Genomic DNA, 27,169 nt, shown 5'->3' with positions numbered 1-27,169 from the left:
TCCGAGCTGGCATTTCCTGTTGCCGCCTCACCAATCAGCCATCATTCATATGATTGTAGACAGGCTTCATGATCCCTAAGGCTTAGAGCAGAGCTACTTGAAGTGCTGGTCTGCAGCAAGATAAGAAGCTTGTCTCAGAATATAAATCAAGACAATGTTTTCTTCAAAGAGAAAGTCTTGCTATGAAAATAAATAAATAAATAAATGTCAGCTGAACTAATCGGTGTGCTTAGTAATATAGTTGACTTACATCATGGTGCAAACTCTTTACCTTAAAGTGGGCTGATGAACTGTTTGCAGGCACTTTGAGTACCAGCTTCTTAGAGTATGTCATATCTCACACAGCATTTAGATTCCAAAGTCAGCACTTGTTTATACTTGCTCTCACGACATTGCTGTATGATATATATTTTTAATACATATATAAAGGTTTTTGTGCTTGTGCCACCAATAAATGTAACTTTAGTATCTATACTTTCTCTTGAGGTCATTATATATAATTAAATTTCATGCAAATGTGTACTCCAAATTTTTTAGCCATGTGGAGTACATTAAAAATGAATGTTTCTCATCTTGCATATTAAAATCGCTGGAGGATAAATCAATCCTTTCACAAAGATCTGAGATAGGATAGCAAATGGGTTTTTTCTTACGTGACAATATGTGTCAAATGGTAATGGCTCTGCATGTGCTATCTGGGTACAGATTTGGAGGGTGCATCTGGGAACAAGCAATGTGATTATTGATGTCTGCCATGAGTATGGAAATGAAACATGGTAATACCCTCATGCTATGAATTTGCCATCTATCACTAGGAGCTCCAAACTTATCTTTCATTAAAAAGAATGACTTGAGTTATTCTGTTGCAGGACGTGAAAATTATGGCAGAAAAGAAGAACTAGATCATACTAATGAACCTGGAGATGTCTCTCTTCAAGAATATTACATGGATGTGGCTTTCCTTATAGATGCTTCCCAAAGAGTAGGAAGTGATGAGTTTAAGGAAGTAAAAGCTTTTGTAACCTCAGTGCTTGATTACTTTCACATTGCCCCCAATCCACTGACCTCCACCTTAGGAGACAGGGTTGCTGTCCTGAGCTACTCTCCCCCAGGCTATATGCCTAACACTGAAGAATGCCCTGTCTACCTGGAATTTGATTTGGTTACTTATAACAGTATACACCAAATGAAACATCATCTCCAAGACTCTCAACAGCTCAATGGAGATGTTTTTATTGGCCATGCCTTGCAGTGGACAATTGACAATGTCTTTGTAGGAACCCCCAATCTGAGGAAAAACAAAGTTATCTTTGTAGTATCTGCTGGCGAAACCAACCCTTTAGACAAAGAAGTCTTAAGGAATGTGTCTCTGAGAGCCAAGTGTCAAGGCTACTCCATATTTGTGTTTTCCTTTGGCCCTAAACACAATGATAAAGAATTGGAAGAATTAGCCAGCCACCCTCTGGATCATCACTTGGTCCAACTTGGCCGAACCCACAAGCCAGACTGGAACTATATCATCAAGTTTGTCAAGCCATTTGTCCATTTAATCAGACGTAAGTCATTAATTCTCTGATTGCTTTTGCGATAGATTTAATGTTTCTGTGTACAGTCCATCAGCAGGCTTAGTAAAATGATCCTCACTTCAGTTGGGGGTGGTAGAGTATAAGTGAGTATAAATCTCAGAGAAAATTCCCAGATTTTTTGACCATGAGCCTTGCTGCTGCACTGCCAAAGTTTTAGCCAGGAAATCCTCAAATGGATGAAAAGTGCCCTTTAGCCCTAACCTGTGAGTGTTTACTATGTGTCAGGTTCTGTAAATTGATTGTGTCATTTAATCTTCAGTGCAGTCCTCAGAGAAAGGTATTTATAACCCCATTTTGTAAGTGAAAAAACTGAGATTCAGAAATGTTAAATAAACTGCTTAAAATCTCACAAGTAATAATTAGTAAATTCTAGACTCAACCCCTCACATTCTGACCCCAGGGCTATGCTCTTGTCTCGTAAATCATACTTTAATTACTAAACCCTTAGCAAGGTGTACTGCTGTAATAAATAATATCGCAGTGACACTGCCCTCCACCTACTCCAAGGACTTCTATTTTGTCTTGTCATTATAAATTAACCTTAGTTCTGACTTGAATTCTTTTTTTTTTTTTTTTTTTTTTTTTTTTTTTTTTTTTGAGACGGAGTCTCGCTCTGTCGCCCAGGCTGGAGTGCAGTGGCGCAATCTCGGCTCACTGCAAGCTCCGCCTCCCGGGTTCCCGCCATTCTCCTGCCTCAGCCTCCCGAGTAGCTGGGACTACAGGCACCCGCCACTGCGCCCGGCTAATTTTTTTTTTTCTATTTTTAGTAGAGACGGGGTTTCACCATGGTCTCGATCTCCTGACCTTGTGATCCGCCCGCCTCGGCCTCCCAAAGTGCTGGGATTACAGGCGTGAGCCACCGCGCCCGACCCTGACTTGAATTCTTATGAGCCATAGGGACAAATCTCCTCTAAAGCCTCTATTCCAGACAGCTGGCAGGGATTTTTAAGGGTGTCGTTACACAGTGGGGCTTTGAGGGTGGCTGCCCCAGCCTCTGCCCATGTGTTGTGACTTTAGACAAGCATATAGCAGCACATCCAAAACCTTGTAACATCAAACAAATCGTAGCCTGTGCTGGGAATTAGGAATGTGGCAGAGGTTACATTGAATGGTCTCTGCAGCTGCTGCAAGTTTACTAGAGAATCACAAGGATGCGGGTTTTCTGGAATGCATAAAGCCCCAGGGCTTACATAGTTCTCAGGAATCTTGAAATTTAGCGGTTATATTTAGTAGCAAGTAAAAATGTGGCTTCTCCCAACCCCAAGATAAATAGGGCAGACAATTTCAATAGCTAATAGAGTCTTCTCCCAGAACTTAAAGTGTAATTTCAAAAAATAAAAAATAAATAAAATTTTTTTAAAAAATAAGAGTCTTCTAGAAAGATCCTCCTTTTATAGGGAAAGAAACAAATGATAGGAAGAATTTAGAGATGTCCTTAAATTATATCACAAATTTGTGATAGAGCATTGGAATTATTTATTCAATGACTGGCTGTATCTTCTTGACTCTGCCAAGAACAAACAATTTCCATATTAGAGTGTACCTATTTTGCCAAGTCCGTTATAAAAGTTGTTCTTGAAAACACTGCCAACCACATGAAAAGATGAACTGACTTTGGGTGAGATAATAATGTAGATGGGTAAAATGTAGACTAACCAGCCCACTCTCTCTCCAGGTGCCATCAACAAATATCCCACCAAAGATATGAAAGCCACATGTGTTAACATGACCTCTCCCAACCCAGAGAACGGTGGCACAGAAAACACTGTACTGTGAGTTGAGAAATTCCAAGTTTGCATCATACCACAACTGGAAACAGTCCTTAAGAAAACTGTGAAATGAACAGCATTTTAGTTTTTAAGATCCAAGTGTGTGTGTGTGTGCGTGTGTGTGTGTGTGTTTTAAATGCTACTCGTTTGTGATGATAACACAGGTCTGAAATTAATCACAGATAGAACAGGACTTATATTTGAAAGAACTGTTTCAAATGTTTCCATTTCTGTTTGTTTTACCAAAAATGCCTCCTATTAGTACCTTCTCAGTAACTAGATAACATAACTCTAATATTGGCTACTGCCAAAACACAAAACTTATATCAAAGATTCCATGTAACAATTTTAGAGCAGAATAAAAACATAAAAAACAAAACATGACATTTGGCCATTTAGAAAACAAAACACATATGAAGATTGGCAGGAAAGATTCTTTGAAGTTTGATTTTACAAAGTACAACGCTAAGTACTCAATAAAAATTTAATGATAGAAATTATATTGGTTTGGAATTCTAAACTGCAGAGACAAATGTCTAATTTCCCTTCAGAATATTAGAAAATTGCACAAGTCAAATTTCATTCGTGAACTGCACTTGGACTATTCCAATCACATACATAAAATGGGTTCCTCTTATATTATCTGGTGGTATTCACATTTAATCTTTCAGGGGACTTGGCTAACTAATTTTTTATCTCTCTTCTCTATTACTTCAGACTTATTCCTGGTATATATGAAATAAAGACAGAAAATGGTGAGCTGTTTGATGAATTTGATTCCCAGGTACAACATTTCCTTATATTAGGGAACAATCATAGTAATGGTTCTGGGACAGCTACTGATTTGATGCAGAAGTTATACCTGCTCTTTTCAACTGAGAAATTGTCAATGAAAGACAAGGAAAAAGCACATGCAGAAGAAATTTCAGCTCTAGTGGTTGATAAACAGCAAGAAAAAGAAGGTAATCTTGAGTACCATAGAGTTGAAGACCCTCAAGTACCTTTGTTTGGATTTTCCCCTGGTGGAAGATGAGCAGTTAGAATTCACTAGGAGAGGCAGAGATGACAGGATGAGGATAAAAGAGGGGCTTATCATCTAAGGATCCAAGGGAGATAAAACTTCAGAAAGGCAAAAAATAGTCTTTGTTGACATATTCAGAATTACAAGCAGGTATAAATGCTTGGTGTGGAGTCAGGAAATTGGGAAGTGGGAGGGACAAGAACAAGGACAGCAGGTCCCAAGTAAGCAGGAGCAGCCCTGCATCTTTGTCCAAGATCGGGGTGAGGGGGAACTGTGCAAGGAGCCTCCAGAGTTTTAATACTCGATATCTGCTCTCTCCTTTAGCAACTAGAGCTTTTTTGGTTTGAGATGGAGGCCCCTAGCTGAGCCTCAGCCTCAGTGGGACATGGAGAGGACAAGGCCACCATGGTTCTGAGATCTGTGTGGAGACTGTGGGCAGCTTTATAGGCTGGGTGGGGAAATGGACGTACAGCTAAAAGCAAAATAGGAGATGGACAGCAGGAAGCTATTGGCTCTACGGCAGTGATTCACAGTCCTTTCTGTGTCCCAGAGTCATGTGGGAAATGATTTTAAAATAAATATTCCTGGGTATCTACTAAAGCTGAAAATATGTATATCCAATGACCCAGCAATTTTACTTCATTGTATATACCCAATAGAAATATACATATTAACCAAAAATCATGTAGTAAAATGTTTATAAAAGCAGAATAAAAAAATAAATTTTGGGATATTTATATAATAAAATCCCATACAGAGGCATGTATGTACACTTCAAAAAAGTTTATATATATATATATATGTAAACATATTTATAAATATAGATATAGTTAAAGCTCTAGATATATATATATATACACACACACACACATAAACATATGTATAGTTTTAGATATGGGTATAATTGTAGGTATATCTATATGCAGAGAGAACAAAATCAGCAAAATGATGGAAAATAAGAGAAGTGAATATAGAGAAAATAGGAAAAATACAGACACACACAGAGAGAAAATAGATAAAATAAAATAAAAATTAAATATAAGTATATTAAAATATCTGGTTCTCATCAAAATGGAATAAGTTCGTTTTTGTTTCAAAATGGAATAAGCCCATATCACTTATCTTTTCCACTGATTACAACTGAAAATACTGGATGAAATACAAAAAGCAACTACCTGAGGACTCTGAAAAGTAAGCAAAAGCACATATATTGTGAAGGGGCATGAGTTTCTCATTTTCTTTTCTCTTTTCTTTTGAGGCTTTTTGCTGAGGGCAAGTCCAAGTACAGGAACTGTGTGGCAGTGAAGTAGATGGCTGAACCTCCTTAGAAACCCCATCTTTTTGGCCAGAAGAACTAGGAAAAAAGAGGCCCTGTGCATTAAAGACGTCCTACTTTTTTCCCCTTTTCTCTTATGGGTTTGCCTTGAAGGCAGGCATCAGTTGGCAGCTAAGTGGAAAGCTAGACACTTAAAATTAAAGAGAGACCCTTTCTTTCTTGCTGAAGGCTGAAAGAGTGAGGGTTGTGATCAACTCAGTATACCACTGGAGGCTATTTGAGTAAACAGCAAACTGTTCTCATAAATGCAGAATGTTGGCAAACTGACCCACTGCATATGCCACCCAGGAGGAATGCTGAGGGCAGTCATGCCCCAAAAGCAAGTGTTTCTTGTAATTAGGTACATCTGAAGCCTGTTAGTAATGATATGAACCTGCGATCAATTAAGCAGCTGTCCCATCATTACCTCCTCTCTGCTCTTGCTACTCAATAAATACAAAGGGCAGTGGAAGCTCAGGGACTGACTTTGCTCACTAGAAGCAGGGAGCTCTCTTCTTCTTCCCTTGTTCCCCTTCCTTTAAAAGTTTCTTTTGTCTTAAGTTTTCATTTCTACGTTTGTCCCTTTGTTCAGTCTCATAATTATGGTCTCAAGCAGTAACAGTAGGAACTTGTAATGATGGTCTCAAGTAGTAACAGCAGTAACTGTCATAGTGATTGTCTCAAGTAGTTCTGGCCAGAGAAACTGGAAAAGAAGACCTCGTGGGCCAGCATGTGTGGGTAACCTTAGAGAGAAGAGAGCTGAACAAAGGAACACTCTACTTGTAGTTAGGGGACCTATATAAGTCTCAGGCTCTTCCCTAAACTGTACATAGATAAGAAAGACCCAGAAAGGATAGCAAAGGCCCAAGAAACTAAACTGTGACTGTTACTCACAGATAATCAGACAGCACTTGCATGCTGAACCTGAGATGATTGCCTGCTAAAACAAAAATATTCTACAGAGAATCATAACAGTACTTAGAGTCTAAACAACATAATATTCAAAATGTTCAGGATACAATCCAAAATTATGCAACATAAAGAGAACCAGGAGATGTGAACAATTCTTAAAAAAAAAAAGACAACCAACAAATGCCAACCTCAAGGTGACTCTAATGTTGCAATGATCAAAGACATTAAAGTAGCTATTATAAGTATGCTCTATGAGGTAAATGTAAATAACTTTAAATGAATGGAAAGACATTTTCAAGCAGAGAAATAGAGATCACAAAAAAGAACCCAAAGGAAATTTTAGAAGTAAAAAATACAATATCTAAAATTTTAAAACATTCACTGGATGAGCTTAATAGCAGAATGATGATGAGAGAAGAAAGAGCCAGTGAAAGCTGAGTGCAGTGGCTCACACCTGTAATTCTGGCACTTTGGGAAGCTGAGGTGGGCAGATCACTTGAGCCCAGGAGTTTAAGACCAGCCTGGGCAACATGGTGAGACCCCATCTCAACAACAACAGCAAATTAGTCAAATGTGGTGTCTTGCACTTGTACATAGTCCCAGCTACTCAGGTGGCTGAGGTGGAATAATTGCTTGAGCCCCAAAGGTCAAGGCTGTAGTGAGCTATGATCATGCTGCTGCACCCCAGTCTAGGCAACAGAGTAAGACCATGTCTCAAAAAAAAAAAAAAAAAAAAAAAAAAAAGAAAAGAAAAGAAAAGAAAAAGAAAAAGAGTCAATGAACTTGAAGAAAGATTAATTATAGAGTTATACAAACTGAAGAGAGAAAAGATTGAGAAAAAGGCGAACTGAACCTTGGAGACTTGTTGAGTATCAGAATGTCTAACATTTGTTTCACTAGAATTCCATAAGGGAAGTAGAAATATTCATGCCAAAAAAAAAAATTTTAGGAAACAATGACCAAAAATTCCCCCAAATTGGTGAATTACCCCTAAATTGTTAAAAGATATAAATTTACAGATTTTAACAGCTAAAAAAAAAAAACAATTCAGACACATCATAAACTGCTGAAAACCAAGGATAAAGAAAAAAATATTGAAGCAAAACAATTCAGACACATCATAAACTGCTGAAAACCAAGGATAAAGAAAAAAATATTGAAGCAGCTAAAGAAAAACTATGGTACAAAATAAGGGAACAACTCAAATGACTGTCGATTTCTCATCAGAAACCACGGAGGCTAGAAGACAGTGGAACAACTTCTTTTTTTTTCTCTTTAATGTACTGAAAGAAAAGAACTATGGACACAGAATTTTATATCCAATAAATATATCCCTCTCCCTCTGGAATAAAGACAAAATAAAGGTATTCTCAGATGAAGGAAAATTAAGAGAACTTGTCACCAGCAGACCTGTTCTAAAGGAGAAATATGTGACAGCCAGGGAGTTGGAGTGAGGTCAAATGACTGGTGACCCAGTGGGCAGGAGACATACTGGGCAGGTGAAATTAAGGAAGGGACACAAATGAGAAATCAAGTGGGTGGTTGAAAGGGAGGAAAGCTGAGTAAGAGAAAGTGGTGAGAACCAGACACAGATTGCCCATGTGAATAGCTGTACTGTCTGTGAGATAATTTCATACCCATGGTTTCATTGGATTCCCTTAAAAACCCTTTGTGGGAGACAGGAATTAATATCCCTAGTATGTAGATGGAGAAACTGAGACTCAAAGAGGTTTAGTGCCTTGCTAGTGACTCTGTTTTGGTAACTTCTGATTCAGGATGCTTTACAAACATCTGGAGGAAGGAATAAGGGGTAGATCAGAAACAGAAACAGTGGGTTGAAGAGGAGGTGTATTAGTTTGCCTGGACTGCCATAACAAAGACCATAGACTGGGTGGCTTAAATAACATTGATTTATTTTCTCATGGTTGTGGAGGCTGGAAGACCAAGATCAGGGTGCCAGCCTATAAGGTTCCTGATGAGGGCTCTCTTCCTGGCTTGCAAATAGCTGCCTCCTCTCCTTGTCCTCACATGATAGAAAGAGGATCTTGGTGTCACTTTCTCTTTTTATAAGGGTAATGATTCTGTAAAATCAGGGCTTCACCCTTATGACCTCATTTAACCTTAAGTGCCTCCTTAAGGGCCCTATCTTCAATACAGTCACATGGGGTTAGGGCTTCACTATATAAATTTGTGGGCAAGAGACACATTTCAGTTTATAGCAGGGGATATAATTAAAAATTACTCACAGGAAAGAACCCTGTAAATTGGTGGTTCCCAAACTTGTCTGTACATTAGAATCACCTAGTTATTTTTTTTAAAGTCCAAAGTCTTGCCCACACCCCATATCAATTAAGTTACATTAGAGGTAAGACACAGGCATCAGTTATTTTGTTTTTTTGTTTTGTTTTGTTTTTTGAAGCTCTCAGGTGATTCCAATGTGCATTCAAGTTTGCAAAACACTGCTATAAATCCTGGTTGAATCATTCCTGTTAGACAGCTTTACATATCTCAAGGTGATTTGCTGCTGAAAATAATAAGGTTGGTAGAATCAAAAGGATTATCATCAAGTGTGCATCTTTGTTGTTTGTTATTATTCTTCATTATTTTATCCAAAAGTTTTCTGCATTTTTCTATTGTAATGATATGTTATACATCTAGAAATAGATGATGTCTTTAATTCTTTTTCTCTCAGATCTCTAGACAACAGCTTGGGTTAGTTATACTTGGCCAGTCCTGCTCCCTGAAGTCAATCTGAGTCTCTTCAGAAAATATCAGCTTGACTTTTTCTTGCACTCATGAAAGCTTAGTGACTGGAAATCACTGAGTTGTACTTTATCTTTTTGCAGATAAGGAAATGGAAGCTACAGACATCTGAAGCATCTTACGTAAGAATTCACAGTAATTAATCCAATACTTTCGTCATAGTGATTTATACTCTATGTTTATAGAAAATAAGTTTACCTTAAAGTTAGGCCATGAAACAGAAATAATAAAATCTATCTCTGAGTTGTTGAAAAGTTGAAGATGATGCATATAAAGCTCAAAGTACACACTATCCCTGGAATATAATCAACTTGTATTATCCCTATTTGAATTATCTAAGTTTGATCATCTATTTGACAATTAAAAATATAAATCCATTGTATAGAATTATCACTTTATGTTATTTTGTTCATCTTTTGTTTTCCTAAAGAGATTGAACTTTCCTTTTCACCTGTCCATTTGTTTGATATTTTCATTATATATTTCTACTTAAAGGACAGATTTTCTGTTTGCTCATTATAAAGTACATTTTCAACAATTTGATGTAGATATTTTTAAGTGGAACTGTATCTTTTTTTCTTTATGCCAAACCCAAGGCTTGTTTCTTAGTCTTTATTTTTCCAGTATCAACTGTAGTGTTTCTCAAAGTTTGTTCCCTGGATTAGCCACATCAGCATCATCTGGGAACTCATTAGAAATGCAGATTCTTGGATTGTACCCCAGACCTACTGAATCAGAAATTCTGGAGGTGGAGCCTCCAGAGTTTGAGAACCACTGACCTAGTGTTATAAATATCAAGTCTAAATCAGACTTCTTTAATAGGGGTCCTTTCATTGGATATATGAATAGGTATTTGGGAAAAAAATCATTTCTCTAGAAATCACTGATAAGTAGATATGGGTTTTTCTGCAGGACTTTTTATTGTCTTTAATGGAATATTAAATTATGTTAATATTCTGAGAAAACAGATATAATCAAACCAATTTGGACACAGAATCTTTTAACAGCATTTTATAGGGCTAGTATTTTGTAGAAAACACTTCAGGAAACAGGAGTTGAAAGAGTTAATCCTGGAGCCAGCTGTAAATTTGAATCCTATTTCTGTAATTACTGGTCATGTGATCTTGGGCATATCACATTGCCTCTCTGAGATTCCATTTCCTCATCTGCAAAATGGGGATAATAATATAACCTATGTCATTGGCTAATGTAAGCAGTAAATGAATATGAAGTACTTCAAACAGCTCTTAGCATAGAGTAAAAGCTTAATAAATGTTAGCTACTATTTAAAATTGTGATCATGTTGATGATAACAGTAATGATAACAAATGATATTAGAGCTAGTGATTATGGTGAAAAGAACACTAGATTGGGAATGAGGAGACTCCAGTGCTAGTTTTAGTTCTGTCACTAACTGGTTTTATGATCTTGAGAAGTTACCTGATTGCTCTGGTCCTAAACTTTCTTCTCAGTGTAATGAAAAGCTTGGACAAGGCCAGTGTTTTTTATACTGGGGTATACATACTGGGTGACACACAAAGGTTTTCCAGTGCGTGGATTTCAAAGGCTAGTCTTAAAGGGCTCCATCTACCTGAGAATGTATTTGTGTCTGAAGAATCACAGAAGGGCATCTTTTTCTGCATCCCCTTTTAAAAACATCCCCCACTTCACACACACTAAACGGCACATCTCTTGGCCATTCTGAATCTAATTGTGGTGCTTTGCCCTAGATGTAAAACCCTTCTAGGGAGGTATTTGGGGTGGGGTGGAGTGGGGATTGTCAAACTAGGAGTCATTTAAAAATATTCTGTCTGTAGTCTTTCTTTAATCAAAGCACCATAAACCCAGGTAAGGCTTCAAATCTTTTCCATCCTGTACATACTTCTGTTAAGGAAGAAGTGTGTTGCTAGAAATGGAGTATTTGAACTCATGTTAGAACGTTTTGAATTCCGGTGTATCATGGAGTGAGGGTGATAGCAATGATGATAAATTTCATTTTGTAATCTGGCCCCTCCCATTTCCCAACTATTGTCAAAGGGTGTATCTCTCCTGACTGGGATTTCCATGAGAACAAACAGTGAGTGTATTGGAGATAGACTGATGAAGAATGCTATGGCCTGAATGTTTGTGTCCCCCCAAAGTTCATATGTTGATATCCTAACCCCCAAGATCATGGTATTAGGAGTTAGGACATTTGTGATTAAGTCGTGGGGGTGGATCCCTTATGGAGGGATCAGTGTCCTTATAATAAAGGAGACAAAGGGACTCCTCTTCCCTTCCACCATGTGAAAATTTAGTGAGAAGGCACCACGTTTGAACCAGAAAGCAGGTCCTTCACTAGATGCTGAATGGGCCAGTGCATTGATCATAAGCTTCCCAGCCTCCAGAACTGAGAGAAATAGATTTGTCTTGTTTATAAGTCACCCAGTTTATGGTAGTTTGTCATAGCATCCTAAATAGACTAAAACAGAGAGCAAGCATTCTTTTGTCAGGCAAAAAACAAAAAAACAAAAACAAACAACAACAAAAAACAAAAGCCACAAAACAGAAAACAAAACAAAAACCCACTATGGCAAGAGCTATCAACCTATCTTGGGATAGAATCATAGTAAGATATCATCACAGGAACCCCCAATACCATAATTATTTCAACTGAGAGATGAGATTAGACTCTTTCAAAGGCAGAGCGTGTGTGGATTGGCTTTTACAATAAAGACCATTTCTTCCAATTAGGCTACATGGGGAACATTTCTCATAAAGTGAATGAACTAAATTGAAGTTTCAAAATTCTGAAGTAAAAACATACAGAAAAGATGATTAAAATATTTTATCAAAAAATATACTGATAATATAAGTGTCAAGTGTGCTTAATTTAGCAATATTAAACTTTTCCAAACGTTTTAGTTTTTCAAGATAAATACAGTGCCTCTCAGTAAAAGAGTAACGGGTATAATTAATAGCTGTTTGATAAATTTGGTAAAGCACTTTTAAAAAATATTTCTCAGAAATTAGAAAATGTCATCTAAATGACTAGATAACTGATTCTTTTGTAAAACTTTTTGAAAGATTACTGGGTGATTTTTGGGATATGATTCAGAAAGAAGTCAAATAGTTGTTTGACATTGCTCTGATAAAACTCCTTCAAGATCCATTGATATAAATAATATTTATCAGTGCTTAAATATATAACAATAGATACTAATAATTCTATCAATTCTGATATTAAATCTTGCCTTACTCTAGCAAAAACAGTAATAAGTAAAAATAACAGGGAAAAACTATCCATTTCATTAATAAATGTATTTCAAGCAAAAATGTTTACTTTTTGTCTTAATAGAATTACCAAAATTTAAATATATATATTGTTTTGATAAATTCTAATGATAATTCATCTTTAAAAAGTGTTAATACATAGAAGTTTATCGTCATAGAAAATAAGAACATACACTTAAATATATATATTTTTACAGAGAATTATGATTACACAAACAAAATTTTTTAAAGCATATAAACATATTAGAGTTAGAATGAAATTCTATGGGGAAAGTGGAAGAGAAATACAAATTTAAGGAGAGAAATGAACACTATAAACTATCTGACATTTAAACATGAGCATGTTTGCGTATATTTTTAGTAAATAATGGTAGACTCTGTTGGATAAGTTAAGAGAGAAATGTTGAGGTTTTATTTTTAAATGTCGGTTTTTATAATATGTCACAATGTACATCTTTTTCAACCACTTAAACTCATAATGAAAAAAATACATATTTAAAATGTTCAAGGCAAGACATAGATGTTTTGTTTTCCTTTGAGGTGTGGCTGTAAGCAAAATTTCTAAAAGACGACTAGGCTGGAGCCTCTCTAAGATTCTGTTTTAGACCAGATTCCCCTGAGGCCAACCCAGAGTTGAGAATTTCTGTGCATGTGAGTTATTGAGGGAGTCCTCACAGGAGAACCAGTAAGGAAGGAAGCAAGACAGGGAAGGAGTGGAAGGCAAATAAGGGTGTCATCTCAGGCGAAGTCCCATAGAGGGCAGCTTAAGCTCAATCCTTCGAGGAAACGCAGGCGTCTAAATTAGGCTGCAGAGATGTCCTGAGCTGAGGCAAGAGAGTTAGGCTTTCTTTTTTTTCTTTTTAATCCTTTAAGTTCTGGGATACATGTGCAGAATGTGCAGGTTTGTTACATAGGTATACATGTGCCATGGTGGTTGGGTGTACCCATCAACCCATCATCCACATTAGGTATTTCTCCTAATGCTATCACTCCCGTTGCCCCCCATCCCTTGACAGGCCCTAGTGTGTGATGTTCCCCTCTCTGTGTCCATGTGTTCTCACTGTTCAACTCCTACTTATGAGTGGGAACATGTAGTGTTTGGTTTTCTGTTCCTGTGTTAGTTTGCTGAGAATGATGGTTTCCAGCTTTATCCATGTCCCTGCACAGGACATGAACTCATTGTTTTTTGTGGCTGCATATTATTCCCTGGTGTATATGTACCATATTTTCTTTATCCAGTCTATCATTGATGGGCATTTGGGTTGGTTCCAAGTCTTTGCTATTGTGAATAGTGCTGCAATAAATATACCTGTGCATGCGTCTTTATAGTAAAATGATTTATAAATCTTTAGGTATATACCCAGTAATGGGATTGCTGGTCAAATGGTATTTCTGGTTCTAGATCCTTGAGGAATCGCCATACTGTCTTCCACTGTGGTTGAAACTAATTTATACTCCCACCAACAGTGTAAAAGCGTACCTGTTTCTCCACATCCTCTCCAGCATCTGTTGTTTACTTTTTAATGATCGTCATTCTAACTGGCGTGAGATGGTATCTCATTGTGGTTTTTATTTGCATTCCTCTAATGACCAGTGATGATGAGCCTTTTTTCATTTGTTTGTTGGCTGCATAAATGTCTTCTTTTGAGAAGTGTCTCTTCATATCCTTTGCCTACTTTTTAATGGGGTTGTTTTCTTTTAATTGTAAATTTGTTTAAGTTCCTCATAGATTTTATTAACCCTTTGTCAGATGGATAGATTGCAAAATTTTTCTCCCATTCTGTAGGTTGCCTGTCCACTTTGATGGTAGTTTCTTTTGCTGTGCAGAAGCTCTTTAGTTTAATTAGATCCCATTTGTCAATTTTGGCTTTTGTTGCCATTGCTTTTGGTGTTTTAGTTGTGAAGTCTTTTCCCATGCCTATGTCCTGAATGGTATTGCCTAGGTTTTCTCCTAGAGTTTTTCTGGATTTAGTCTTACGTTTAAATCTTTAATCCATTTTGAGTTGATTTTTGTATAAGGTGTAAGGAAAGGGTCCAGTTTCAGTTTTCTGCATATGGCTAGCCAGTTTTCCAATACCATTTAATGCATAGGAGATCCTTTCCGCATTGCTTGTTTTTGTCAGGTTTGTCAAAGATCAGATGGTTGTAGATGTGTGGCATTATTTCTGAGGCCTCTGTTCTGTTCCATTGGTCTATATATCTGTTTTGGTACCAATACCATGCTGTTTTGGTTACTCTAGACTTGTAGTATAGTTTGAAGTCAGGTATCATGATGCCTCCAGCTTTGTTCTTTTTGCTTAGGTTTGTCTTGGCTATATGGGCTCTTTTTTATTTCATATGAAATTTAAAGTAGTTTTTTTCTAGTTCTGTGAAGAAAGTCAGTGGTAGCTTGATGGGGATAGCATTGAATCTATAAATTACTTTGGTCCGTATGGCCATTTTCACAATATTGATTGTGAAATACCTGAGCATGCAATGTTTTTCCATTTGTTTGTCTTCTCTCTTATTTCCTTGAGCAGTGGTTTGTAGTTCTCCTTGAAGAGGTCCTTCACATACACTTGTAAGTTGTATTCTTAGGTATCTTTTTCTCTTTGTAGCAATTGTGAATGTGAGTTCACTCATGATTTGGCTCTCTGCTTGCCTATTGTTGGTGTAAAGGAATGCTTGTGATTTTTGCACATTTATTTTGTATCAATGTGCAAGAGACTTTGCTGAAGTTGCTTATCAGTTCACTAAGGTTGAAATGAAGGAAAAAATGTTAAGCATAGCCAGAGAGAAAGGTCGGGTTACCCACAAAGGGAAGCCCATCAGACTAACAGCAGATCTGTCTGCAGAAACCCTACAAGCCGGAAGAAAGTGGGGGCCAATATTCAACATTCTTAAAGAAAAGAATTTTCAACCCAGAATGCCATATCTAGCCAAACTAAGCTTTATAAGTGAAGGAGAAATAAAATCCTTGACAGATAAGAAAATGCTGAAAGATTTTGTCACCACCAGGCCTGCCTTACAAGAGCTCCTGAAAGAGGCACTAAATATGGAAAGAAAAAACCAGTACCAGCCACTGCAAAAAATATAACAAATTGTAAAGACCATCGATACTATGAAGAAGCTGTGTCAACTAATGGGCAAAATAACCAGCTAGCATCATAATGCCAGAATCAAATTCATATATAACGATATTAACCTTAAATGTAAATGGGCTAAATGCCCCAATTAAAAGACACAGACTGGCAAATTGGATAAAGAGAAAGTTGGAATTTCTTACTTCCTCCCAGGTTATTGATTGGTCAAGAGCTGCTGTCAAGAGGAATGTAAACTCCAGGTACTCATGGTGCATGTGGTTAAAACAGGTCCAGTAGCTAACAGCAGTCCTCGAAGAATAGTAGGTGCTGATGTTGGAAGCAAAAGCTCATATGGCAATGGTTGGGGAGGGAGGTCAAGAAGGGGAAGACAGAAAATGAAGGAATATTGTCCTAGAAATTAATGTTAAAAAAAGAAAGATTAGAAGGATTCTGGACAGAACCTTGATATTGTCTATTGCACACCCCTTCAAGCACCTACTTAATACCAACCACTAAATTTGCTAAACATGGAATGTCAAATCATTAATGTACCAGCATTCTTCCAGGAAGAATTATGTGTATGATTCTCCTTATATATTGTTCATTTATTTCTATTATCACATCACCCTGAGCTGGACTTCTATTTTGACCATTGAAAATGACAAAAATATTGTGTTTGTTTTATATGTGGCATATAAAGGAGCAGACCCTGGAGGAACATTTTGAACAAATGTAATGACATTAAAAGCAGTGAATATTTTTATATTTTGCAGATGGCGAAGACACAAGGTCATCATAGGAGAAAAGAAGATAGCTCCACTGACATGTGTAATCCCATGTGGTTCTAACCAGAATGTATAATTATCTATTAGAGGTAGTGTGGTAAATGACAGGGACTTTTCACAAAAACAATTGGCTAATAGCATGCTAAATTTGTTCTCCACCTCAAATCTGAGGAGAAGAATTTTCTGAGTGAAGACATCAGTAAGAAGACCTGACAAACCAGGAGTGACTTCATTTCTCCTGAGAACTGGGGAAACCGACGTATAAGAGTTAACTTTTCTTTGAAAGCTCTGCACAGTTCAGGCATCGATTTTTATGATGTATCTGTCTGAAAAAGATTGTCATTATTTTCCTCACATCTATATCTCAGATTGGACTCCTCTAAAAGCATTTAGAATTGGAATTTCCTAGGAATATCTTCTACTCATTCTTAAAACTGGAAAGCCACGCCCATGTCATTGGTTCTGGGATGAACCTAACATTTCATCTAGCAGTGATTGTCCTCGAAAACCCACCTGTCAGGATACTATCACCCATAGTTAGTGCTTGCTCTTCACAAGGACATTAACAAAAGAATGGAATTGGTGAAAAAGAAAAAAGTGATCAGAGGCTAATTTTATGAACCTCTATTTTGTGCTATAATCTTTTGTTTATATTTTAGAATGCTTTGCTTTTTGTATACTGAATGTTTGCAGCAAAAGAATTATGGAAAAGCACAGATACTCTATGTGACCAGAGATGTTCTTGGGAATTACAATGTAGCAAGAGATAATTGCTAAAATAAAAACAAGTCTGACTTGGAAGTTTGTTCTGATCATTATTATTTAACTACGGTCTAATTCAACCCTAATAGAACACCAGTAGAAGACTAAATATATTTGAAACATTTACATAAAATGTAAAATTAGCTAACAGTGAATTAGTTTAACAAATCGTTCAATTTGGCTAAGGCAACAAGTAATTACCAAGTCAATGAGCATCTATTATATTAAAAAATGAAATGACTATGTTAATGGGATAATACCATAGGCTATTTTGTACTTTTCCTTGACCTTACTGATGTTATTTGTATAATTGTCCTTGACCTTACTGATGTTATTTGTGTAATTTAAAAATAATCCAATTAATTATAAGTTGCTGAGATTTTTATAGTAACCATTTATTGCTCTCTGATAAGTTCCAGATTCAACTCTACTCATTTAGTAAAGTTTTGTTTTCCCCTAAGAACTCTGATATGTGTAGGGGTGTGTGTGTGTGTGTGTGTCTGTGTGTGTGTGTGTGTGTGTGTGCGCGTTTAAACATACGCATGAAAAATACATCAGATACCTAAATCTGAAAATGACGTGATTATCAAGAATGTGAAGCCACAGGAACTCACCCTCTGCTGATGGGATTGTAAATTGTTTAAACAGCACTGTAGCAATATTTAGTTAGATGGATGATATGCATATCCTAAAACCCAGCAAACCCACTACTAGATCTCTACAGCTATGTGTAAGAAGCTCTCACATATACATGCCAGGAACCAAATACAAACATGTTCGCTGCAGCACTGTGTGTTTTAGAGAGGAGCTGAACCCAACATGAATGTCCTAATGTGGTCCTACTCATACAATAGCATATGATACAGCAGCTAAATTGATAAACTGGAGCTGTATCTGCAAACAGACAAATTTCAGAGATAATATTGAACCAGAAAGAGTTGCAGAAGGATACATTATGACACCATTTATATAACATTTTAAAACCTGAGAAGCAATACCACACAATGTTTATGGCTACTGACAACTGGAGTGAAAACGCAAAGGCATATGTGGGGATGACAAACACCAGATTCAAGACAATGGTTATCTTTCAGTGGTAAGAGGTAAAATGGGGGTCCAATTATCATCGTAATGTTTTATTTCTTAAACTGGGTGATGGAAAAGATGTACATTCCTTATGAAATATGTATATTCTCTATACATATTTCAATGCCTGACATTCCACAATTTAAAAGAGTAAATTAAGTAATAAAAATGCAAAATTCAAGTAAATCCTTGTGCTATATCCAGGACTATGTTAGGAATTGAGAGGGATTTTTTTTTTTAATTAGATAACTCCACTTGACCTTGAGGAGTTTGCACTAAGTCAAGGTCATTAGACTTAGGTAACCTTCTGAGATAATGGTTCTTCTTAAACATTGACCATCTGGGAAACTTGTCCCCTTCACTGATATGCCACATAATGTTGATCAATATATGAAATTAATTTTATATCTGGTCATTTGAGGTTGCATAGAGCACAGCACAATTTGATGCACATAAGAGCCAAGATGGGTGATACTAAGTGGCATTGTTTCCTTGGAGGAGCAATTACACTGTAAATACAGGGAGCTTTAAAATAAATTTTGGGCATTCAAGCAAAAAATATAATACCTGAATGTGTGCTGTGGGCACAAAATGTCAACAACCAACATCAGAGAATGACCATAGGTTAATAAAAATACAGTGCATGAATTCAGAGTCAGGCTGCTAAGTACAGTCAGTAATTGCTTTGGAAATCAAAGAAGGAAAAAAAATCACCTGGGATTTAAATAATTGAAGAAGACTTCAAAGAATAAATGGGATTCACACCAGGTCTCCACTTAAAGGCTCACAATACTTTCCTTCCAGTTTCTTCACAATAACAACGAAAAATCCTTTCATGCCTTAGAAGGAGTTTCTATAGGTCAGTTTCTAATCTGACTTTTGCTCACCTTTCCAGCCCAATCTGTTCTCACTGCAAGGAACCTCTTCGACTCTCTACCTCCTATTTATTCTTCCAGGCTGGCTCTCACCTGCTTAGGAACACCTTCCATACAGGGGGGTTGATAATCCCAACCCCACCGTATATTCTCCTAGTACCCGGATCTCTCCCTCTGGGTCCTTATTAGGGAGAGTTATAATGACCCATTCATTTGTCAATATCCCCAAGAGGCACTGAAGTGAGCTTCTCCATCTTGTTTATCGCTGTGCTCCCAGTACCCAGGATGGTGCCTGGCACTTAAAAGGCATGCAATAAAGATTTGATGAATGAGTGAACGAACTTGCCTTGAAGGATAAATATGGTTTGGTTTGATGGCAATGAGGGGAACTGGTATGAGCAATGATGAGAAAACAAAAGCTAGAAAGAGCTGTGTGTCTGTGCACTAAGGCAAGTGGAGAAATTGACTTGTATGGAGGCCAGTGTGATTGGAAATTTGAGACCACAGCATGTATGGTGAGTGGCTGAAGTGCCTTTTTTAAAAAGCCTTTAAAAGTAGCAAATTAAAAAAAAAAAATCTTGAACCATTCCACAACATCCAGTTTGAATATGGGATGATCTATAAGCAGAAGAGCATGCCTTCAAAAAGGAGCCATGGTATGTGCATTAAGCACCCATTTTTCCGAGTTCTATGCAGAAATGACCCATGGTCAACCCACTGCAGCCTTACGTGACATGAGAAAATGTGCTGTAGAACAGCTGGTCAGAATTACAGATGACTAAGAATCCTGTGATAGCTCTGGAAAACTGCAGTTGACATTTCAAACCTAATTTCTAGATCTTTTATCTGAGTGTAAGCAGTGGGGGTGAAAATTTGAATAAGCACAGTTGAAAGTTTGTGCATCTCCAGTCAGCCTCCCTAAATTGGAACCCTTTTCCATCTTTCTAGAGTAACCTGTCTGTACTTCCAGAACACCTCTCCCACTGCAAGATTACCAGAGATCCAGCCCCAGAACCCTGGGATTTTCTTTTGACCAAATTTCTTCTCTAGATGTGCGTTATCCACCTTGAAACCCCTAGACTCTCTCCACTGCTGAAATGGAGTCAAGGAGTGATAGGAGAGGAGGATAGAGAGCTTAGCCCAAGCCAGCTTCAGAGGGCATTGTGCACCAGGCTGAAGAGTTTAGATTCTATTTTGGAGGTAATGGGCTGCCCCTGAAGACGGAGAAGAGACGTGGTTAGACATTTATTGTGGCTCACACTGGCTGCTGAAAGAAGAGGGAGGGAACTGGAGGGAAGAAAAACTAGTCACAGGGTAACCAGTTATCTGGGCAAGAATGGATAATGGTGCTCAGGATGGAAATTAGTTGACATATGAGGGAAATACTTAAAAGTAGTGGGATATGATCATTGATGGGTTTGGACAGAAGATAAGGGAGTGGAGAAGACTGGGTGTCTAGACCAGTGGTTCTCAAACTTGAGTGTGTATCAGAATCCCCTGAGGGCTAATTAAAATATGTATGATTAGGCCTCACCCAAGAGTTTCTGATTTAGTAATTTGCTAGAATCACTTGAGATTTTTAAACTACTAATGCCTGCACCTCACCCCTGGAATCCTGACGGAATTGCTGTGGAATGCAGCCTGGACACAGCATTTGTAAAGCTCCTGGTGGCTTCAATGCTAAATGCAACTTAATTATATTTGGAATACAGGCAAAGGAGCCATTTGGGCATTAAATTTGTTAAAATTATTTTTACATATTCCTACAAATACCTCACTATGTGGGCCCTGATATGTGCATAAATATATAGTCAATCTCTCTGGAAGATCAATATAGCATATAATGACTACTATCTAAAAGGACAAATACTAAAAAGATAAAATAGATACTACTTCCACACCTAAGGCAAGAGGAAGGAGGAAAAGAAAAGAGAAAAAAAATCTATTGTGTTCTTACTATGTGCCAGATAGTATAATAAGTACTTTATATACACTATCTCATCTAATGCTGACAACAAAAGCAAGAGTAAGATATCCTTATCTCCATTCCTTTAATAAGGGATTCTGAACTCAGAGAGAGACAGTCACACAATCCAAGGTAAAAAGGGATTTAGATCTGGATTTGCCTGGTTCTTCCAAAGACTATTTGCACACATTCTTGTTGGAAGAGAAACTGGTTATATGGTACAGAGAAAAATAGCCAGGATTAGGCATCAGGTGCTTGAATCCTAACCCTAGCTCTACCCCTAACTAGCTGTGCCACTTTGAATGAATCTCTATCTCTCTGGGCTTTGACTTCCTCATCATCAAAATGGGGATAAAATTTTTACCAGCCTTATAGGATTAAATGAGATCATACCTAGCCCAATACCTGACATATGGAAGATACTCAAATAACGTTAACTCTTACTATCTACTTCCTCTTCATCCTCATATTCAGTAAAATGAGGGAGCTGGGCTAATCGTCCCTAAAATTCCTTCATATTATGAATGCTGTGATTAAGAATTTACTACTTTCTTTGGTGTCTACAGCTACTTTCTGATACTCTTCGACTAGTGACTTTATCTTAAGAACTGGTCTTTGTTTAAAATCAGCCCCTCTTTCTATAACCCCCTATTTTACCACTTCATCCCCTCCCCTGGGTTGTGTGGCTGGCCGTGGCTGTCTCCTGGCTATCCATTGCTGCCACAGTTATGTCAGTGTTTTGGTGACTCTCGCAGGAGCTCCATCACGTCTCTTGTGCAGTGTTGCTGTGTTCAGCAACCTCTGCAGTGCCTGTGTGAGCATCGTTATGCCAGGTCAGCAGGAATTCCGTTCCGTGAACACATTTGCAGTGATAAATGGACCACACTCTGCAGCTCTGAGGCTAATGATCTTATCTGATGCCCCGTAGGCTTAAAGATGTGTCCAAGATGCAATTTGGAATTATGGAAAGAGTAAAACTTGTTCTACCACATGCTGGTTATGTGATGCTGGACTTGTGGATTAACTTTCTGGAACCTCCATTTTTCTCATCTGTGAAACTGGTTTTGTGCGATTTGGCACATTAAGGTGCTTTATATGGTGTCTGGCTCACAGCAGCTCCTCAGCAGAAGTTGGGAACCATCCCAACTGACTCCATTTGGGAAGCTGGCAATAGCCTTCAGGGTAGGCTAAGGAACAGGGTTGTGTAGAATTTTGGAGAGGGCTGATCATGGCGTTTTAAACCTTTTACAGTAGACTTGCAGTCACGATGACACTTCTGTTGCTGGGTAAGTAGCAGATTTCAGCAATAGTGTTCACTTCGGCATTCCTATTGGAAACATGTCTAAGGTTCTCCACACAGACTGGGATCTGACCTCCGGCACCTTCAAACTCATAGTTAATTGCATAGCAACGGGCTGATCGCATGGTGGAGCAGGGTCCATGACAGTCCTTGTGCATATGCCTTCTTTAAAGCAGCAGGCTGGTTCAGCCCCCTACACACACAGGAGTGACTGTCCCCAGGGTTTCTGCCAATGTTAGCAGCCTGCCTGGGCAGAAGACTTAACAGCTGCCTGACAACATGTCCTGACATCAGCATTTAGGTTTCTTGTTTCATCACTCACTCTTAAAGTTAGAATAACTTTTGATTAAGCAGGGTTTTAGCATGCAACACTGTTTTACCCCAATACCAATAGGGGATGGATACAACTAACGTAGACTCCAACTTGCTTGACCTCTACCAGAAACCAGCTCAAGCTGATGTCCCCACCATGTTGTAGCTGTTTTCTAGACAAGTGTTTCTCAAAGTGGGGTTCAGGGACCACCTCTATCAGAATTTCATCAGCCTTGTTAAAATGCATGGTCCTGGCCAGTCGCAGTGGCTCATGCCCGTAACCCTAGCACTTTGGGAGGCCGAGGCAGGTGGTTCACCAGATCAGGAGATCGAGACCAGCTGGCCAACACAGTGAAACCTTGTCTCTACTAAAAGTACAAAAATTAGCCAGGCGAGGTGGGATGTACCTGTAGTCCCAGCAACTCAGGAGGCTGAGACAGGAGAATCACTTGAACCCAGGAGGCGGAGATTGCAGTGAGCTGAGATCGCACCACTGCACAGGTGCCTCCAGACTGACTAAATTAGAATCTCTAGATACGAACACAGAAGCTGCATTTTAACACACTCTTTAGATAATTCTTATGTGTATTATATTCTATTTCTTTAATCTGTGTTGCTATAAAAAATATTACTTGCTCAAACATGTTTTAAAATCGAATACTAAAAAGTTAATAATGAAAGATAGCCACTACCTTTCTTCTGCCCACCTCTACTTTCCAGAAGTTACCACATGCTAAGTTCTGAATATTCATGTCCCCCAAAATTCATGCCTTGAAATTGTAACCCGCAAAGTGAGGGTATTAGAAAGTGAGACCTTGTAGCGGGGGCTGGGGGTGGTAATTAGATCTGTCTTCATGAATGGGACCAGTGCCTTTACAAAAGAGGTCTGAGGGAGTTTGTCTCTTCCACCATACACGGACATAGAGAGAAGGTACCACCTATGAGAAAGCAGGCTCCCGCCAGATACCCAAGCTGTTGGCATGTTGATCTTGGACTTTCCTGCCTCTACAACTGCAAGAAATAAATTTCCCTTGTTCATACGCTGCCCAGTCTATGGTATTTTGTTATGGCAGCCCAAATGGACTAAAACAACATATTATACTTTTATGAGTTTCTTCAATTTTTACCTTCCTATTTCTAAATAACATGCCAATACTGCAATTTCATGTCATATTTTAGACATTATCTGCTGACTTTCTATTACGATTAATATTTAGCAATTTATCTAGCTTATAATTATTCATTCTCACCTTCTTGATATAGACCCTTGAGTTTTTGTTAAGAGTTAGGGTTGCTTTTTTAAAACTATATAAATATTGTTCAATATTGATCCAAGAAGGGACTGTGAATATGTTCACTTTCTCATTGAACTTCTATTTTATCTTGGAGTTTCAGCTCTATCAAACAACTGTCGATTTTAATTTCTAAATATTTTAAGATATCAAATACTTAGCATTTAATTTATCTTGCCCTTGGATACTTCACTCCCAGAGTTCCCCATTCTGCTCTGCATGAACTCTTAATTCTGGTTTCCTTATTCTCTATTGGCTGGTCTCATGTTTTCCTCTTTCTTAGTTTATTTACTTACTTTAAGTACGTTCTCCAGTAACTTCTTTAAAAAAGAGTGCATTGCAGGGATAGTTTTTCAGTACTTATCTGCCCAAAAATATCTTAATTCTGCCCTCACACTTGAGTGACAGTTTATAGTGATTGCGTAGTGTTCCCCCAAAATTCGCGTTCACCAAGAACCTCAGAATGTGAGTGTATTTGGAACTAGGATCTTCACAGATGTAATTAGTTAAGATAAGGTCATACTGAATTAGAGTGGGCCCTAAATCCTATGACTGGTGTCCTCATAAGAAGACCTTATAAAGACACAGACACAGACAGGGGAAAGAGGGCCATGTGAAGGCAGAGGCAGAGATTGGAGTGACACATCTACAGGCCAAGGAACAACACTGAGGATTGCTGACAACAGCAGCAACCTGGAGAGAAACATGGAACAGATTCTCCCTCATAGCCTCTAAAACAAATTAACTCTGCTGACATCTTGATTTTGGACTTCTGGCCTCCGTAACTGTGACAGAATAAATTTCTGCTGTTTTAAGCTACCCAGTTTGTGGTGCTTTGTTATGGAAGCCACAGGAAACTAATACATGGTTTATCTGGGATAAAATTCTGTGTTGAGGCCAGTCACGGTGGCCTATGCCTGTAATCCCAGCACTTTGGGAGGCCAAGGCAGGCAGATCACTTGAGGCCAGGAGTTTGAGACCAGCTGCCCAACATGGCAAAACCTGTCTCTACTAAAAATATAAAAGTTAGCTGGGTATGGTGGTGCACACCTGTAATCCCAGCTGCTTGGGAGGTTGAGGCACAAGAATCTCTTGAAATGGAGAGGCGGAGGTTGCGATGAGCTGAGATTATGCCACTGCACTCTAGCCTGGGTGACAGAGTAAGACTCTGTCTCAAAACAAATAAACAAAAAATTATATGTTGAGCATCGCTGCCTCCAAATTATGACCACACTGCCCTGTGTCATTATAGTTTCCAGTGTTGGTTTAAGAAGTCTAATGCCACTTTAATTTCCATTTCTTTGTATGTGAGGTGTCCCCCACCACAAGCTTTCGGTATCATGTATTTATCTCTGGTGTCCTAAAGTTTATTCACCAAATTTAGTCCAATAAGTGAACTAATATTCATTAGGATCTATCTTAGTGTGGTTCCTTTTTTTCATTAATTGACATGGACACATGGAGAGCTTTTTCAATCTGGCAAGTCAAGTCCTTCGGTCCTGAAAATCTTTTTACATTATTTCTTTGACAATTTCCTCTTCTCTATTGGTTGAAAGTTCAATATCCCAGACTGACCTCCCCAAATTTCTTATCCTCTATTTCCTATTCTCTACTTCTCTGTGTTTTTTTTTCACTTTCTTAGTGATTTCCTTGGCTCTCTCTGTATTTTCTGTTTATCCAGGTTGCTTATTCTGTTGGTTTGTATCTTTTTCATATTGAAAACTTTCCTCAAATGTACGTAAACCCAGGCTGTTTGCGTTTAACAGTGTGACCGCAAATAACTGATTAGAAACTCTGTATACAGGAGGAACTTGTCAACCAACTCTGGAGAGAGAAAGAGAACCTAAAAACCCAACCATTTTGCATGAAAGATTTTAGTCAATCCCTCTATACTCAGATTCACACCTTACCCACATCTTTTGCTGTATTCACCGTTTTAAATCCTGAGATTTTCCAAGTTTCTAAAGGAAGAATCAGATTGGTTTCTGTATCTCTTCCTGACACAGTTTATAGGTTTCTCCACTCTGCTGAGAAAGAAAGTCACCACTTCAAAAAGATTTCTCTCTTTGAAAAATTTGTGTTAATCCTTGTTTGTGGCTGTATATTCTCTCAGTCTCTTTGTCCTTGTCTTAGTCCATTTGTGTTGCTATAAAGGAATACCCGGCCAGGTGCGGTGGCTCACGCCTGTAATCCCAGCACTTTGGGAGGTCGAGATGGGAGGATCACGAGGTCAGGAGATGGAGACCATCCTGGTTAACACGGTGAAACCCCATCTCTACTAAAAATACAAAAAAAATTAGCCGGGCATGATGGCGGGTGCCTGTAGTCCCAGCTACTGGGGAGGCTGAGGCGGGAGAATGGCGTGAACCTCGGAGGTGGAGGTTGCAGTGAGCCGAGATTGCACCACTGTACTCCAGCCTGGGCAGCAGAGTGAGACTCCGTCTCAAAAAGAAAAGAAAAGAAAAGAAAAAGAAAAATAAATAAATTTTTTTAAAAAAGGGAATACTGAATACCTGAGGCTGGGTCATTTATAAAGGAAAACGTTTATTTGACTCACAGTTCTGATAGCTACAAAGTTCAAGATTGGGCATCTGCGTCAGGTGAGGGCCTCATGCTTCTACCACTCATGATAGAAGGTCAGGGGAGCCAGTGTGTGCAGAGATTACCAGTGAGAGAGGAAGCAAAACAGGAAAGGGGCCAGGCATGGTGGCTTATGCCTGTAACCCCAGCACTTTGGGAGGTAGAGGTGGGAGGATCACTTGAGGTCAAGAGTTCAAGACCAGTCTGGCCAACATGATGAAACCCTGTCTCTACTGAAAATACAAAAATTAGCCAGGCATGGTGGTGGAAGCCTGTAATCCCAGCTACTTGGGAGGCTGAGACAGGAGAATCACTTGAGTCCAGGAGGCAGAGGTTGCAGTGAGCTGATACCATGCACTGCACTCCAGCCTGGATGACAGAGACTCTATTTCAGGAAAAAAGAAAAAAATAAAGAAAAAAAGAAAGAAAGAAAAAGGAAAGGTGCCGGCTTTTTAAACAACCAGCTCTCACAGGAAGTAATAGAATAAGAACTCCTCCCCATAACCCCCT

The 27,169-nt window shown here is 38.3% G+C and overlaps 1 protein-coding gene across 3 annotated transcripts in view; it reads left to right on the top strand.

The window, feature by feature from the left end:
- COL6A5 (collagen type VI alpha 5 chain) overlaps positions 1 to 17,287 on the top strand; it is a 122,927-nt gene extending 105,640 nt beyond the window's left edge. The window contains exons 38-41 of one of the 3 annotated variants that reach the window (XM_008009169.3): positions 870 to 1,556; positions 3,262 to 3,358; positions 4,073 to 4,317; positions 16,475 to 17,287. In XM_008009169.3, the coding sequence (XP_008007360.3) occupies positions 870 to 1,556; positions 3,262 to 3,358; positions 4,073 to 4,317; positions 16,475 to 16,500 (1,055 nt within the window). In that variant the 3' untranslated portion in view covers positions 16,501 to 17,287. Of the gene's footprint in view, positions 1 to 869; positions 1,557 to 3,261; positions 3,359 to 4,072; positions 4,318 to 9,449; positions 9,479 to 16,474 lie in introns of those variants that run through there. The other 2 variants (XM_038002893.2, XM_038002894.2) reach the window with 2 other exon arrangements.
- Positions 17,288 to 27,169: the final 9,882 nt, after the last annotated feature.

This window comes from Chlorocebus sabaeus, chromosome 15 (assembly GCF_047675955.1).
Source record: "Chlorocebus sabaeus isolate Y175 chromosome 15, mChlSab1.0.hap1, whole genome shotgun sequence".
In the NCBI taxonomy this organism is placed as follows: domain Eukaryota; kingdom Metazoa; phylum Chordata; class Mammalia; order Primates; family Cercopithecidae; genus Chlorocebus; species Chlorocebus sabaeus.
Note: the sequence above shows the minus strand (reverse complement) of the source record. Positions and strands in the feature narration are given on the sequence as shown.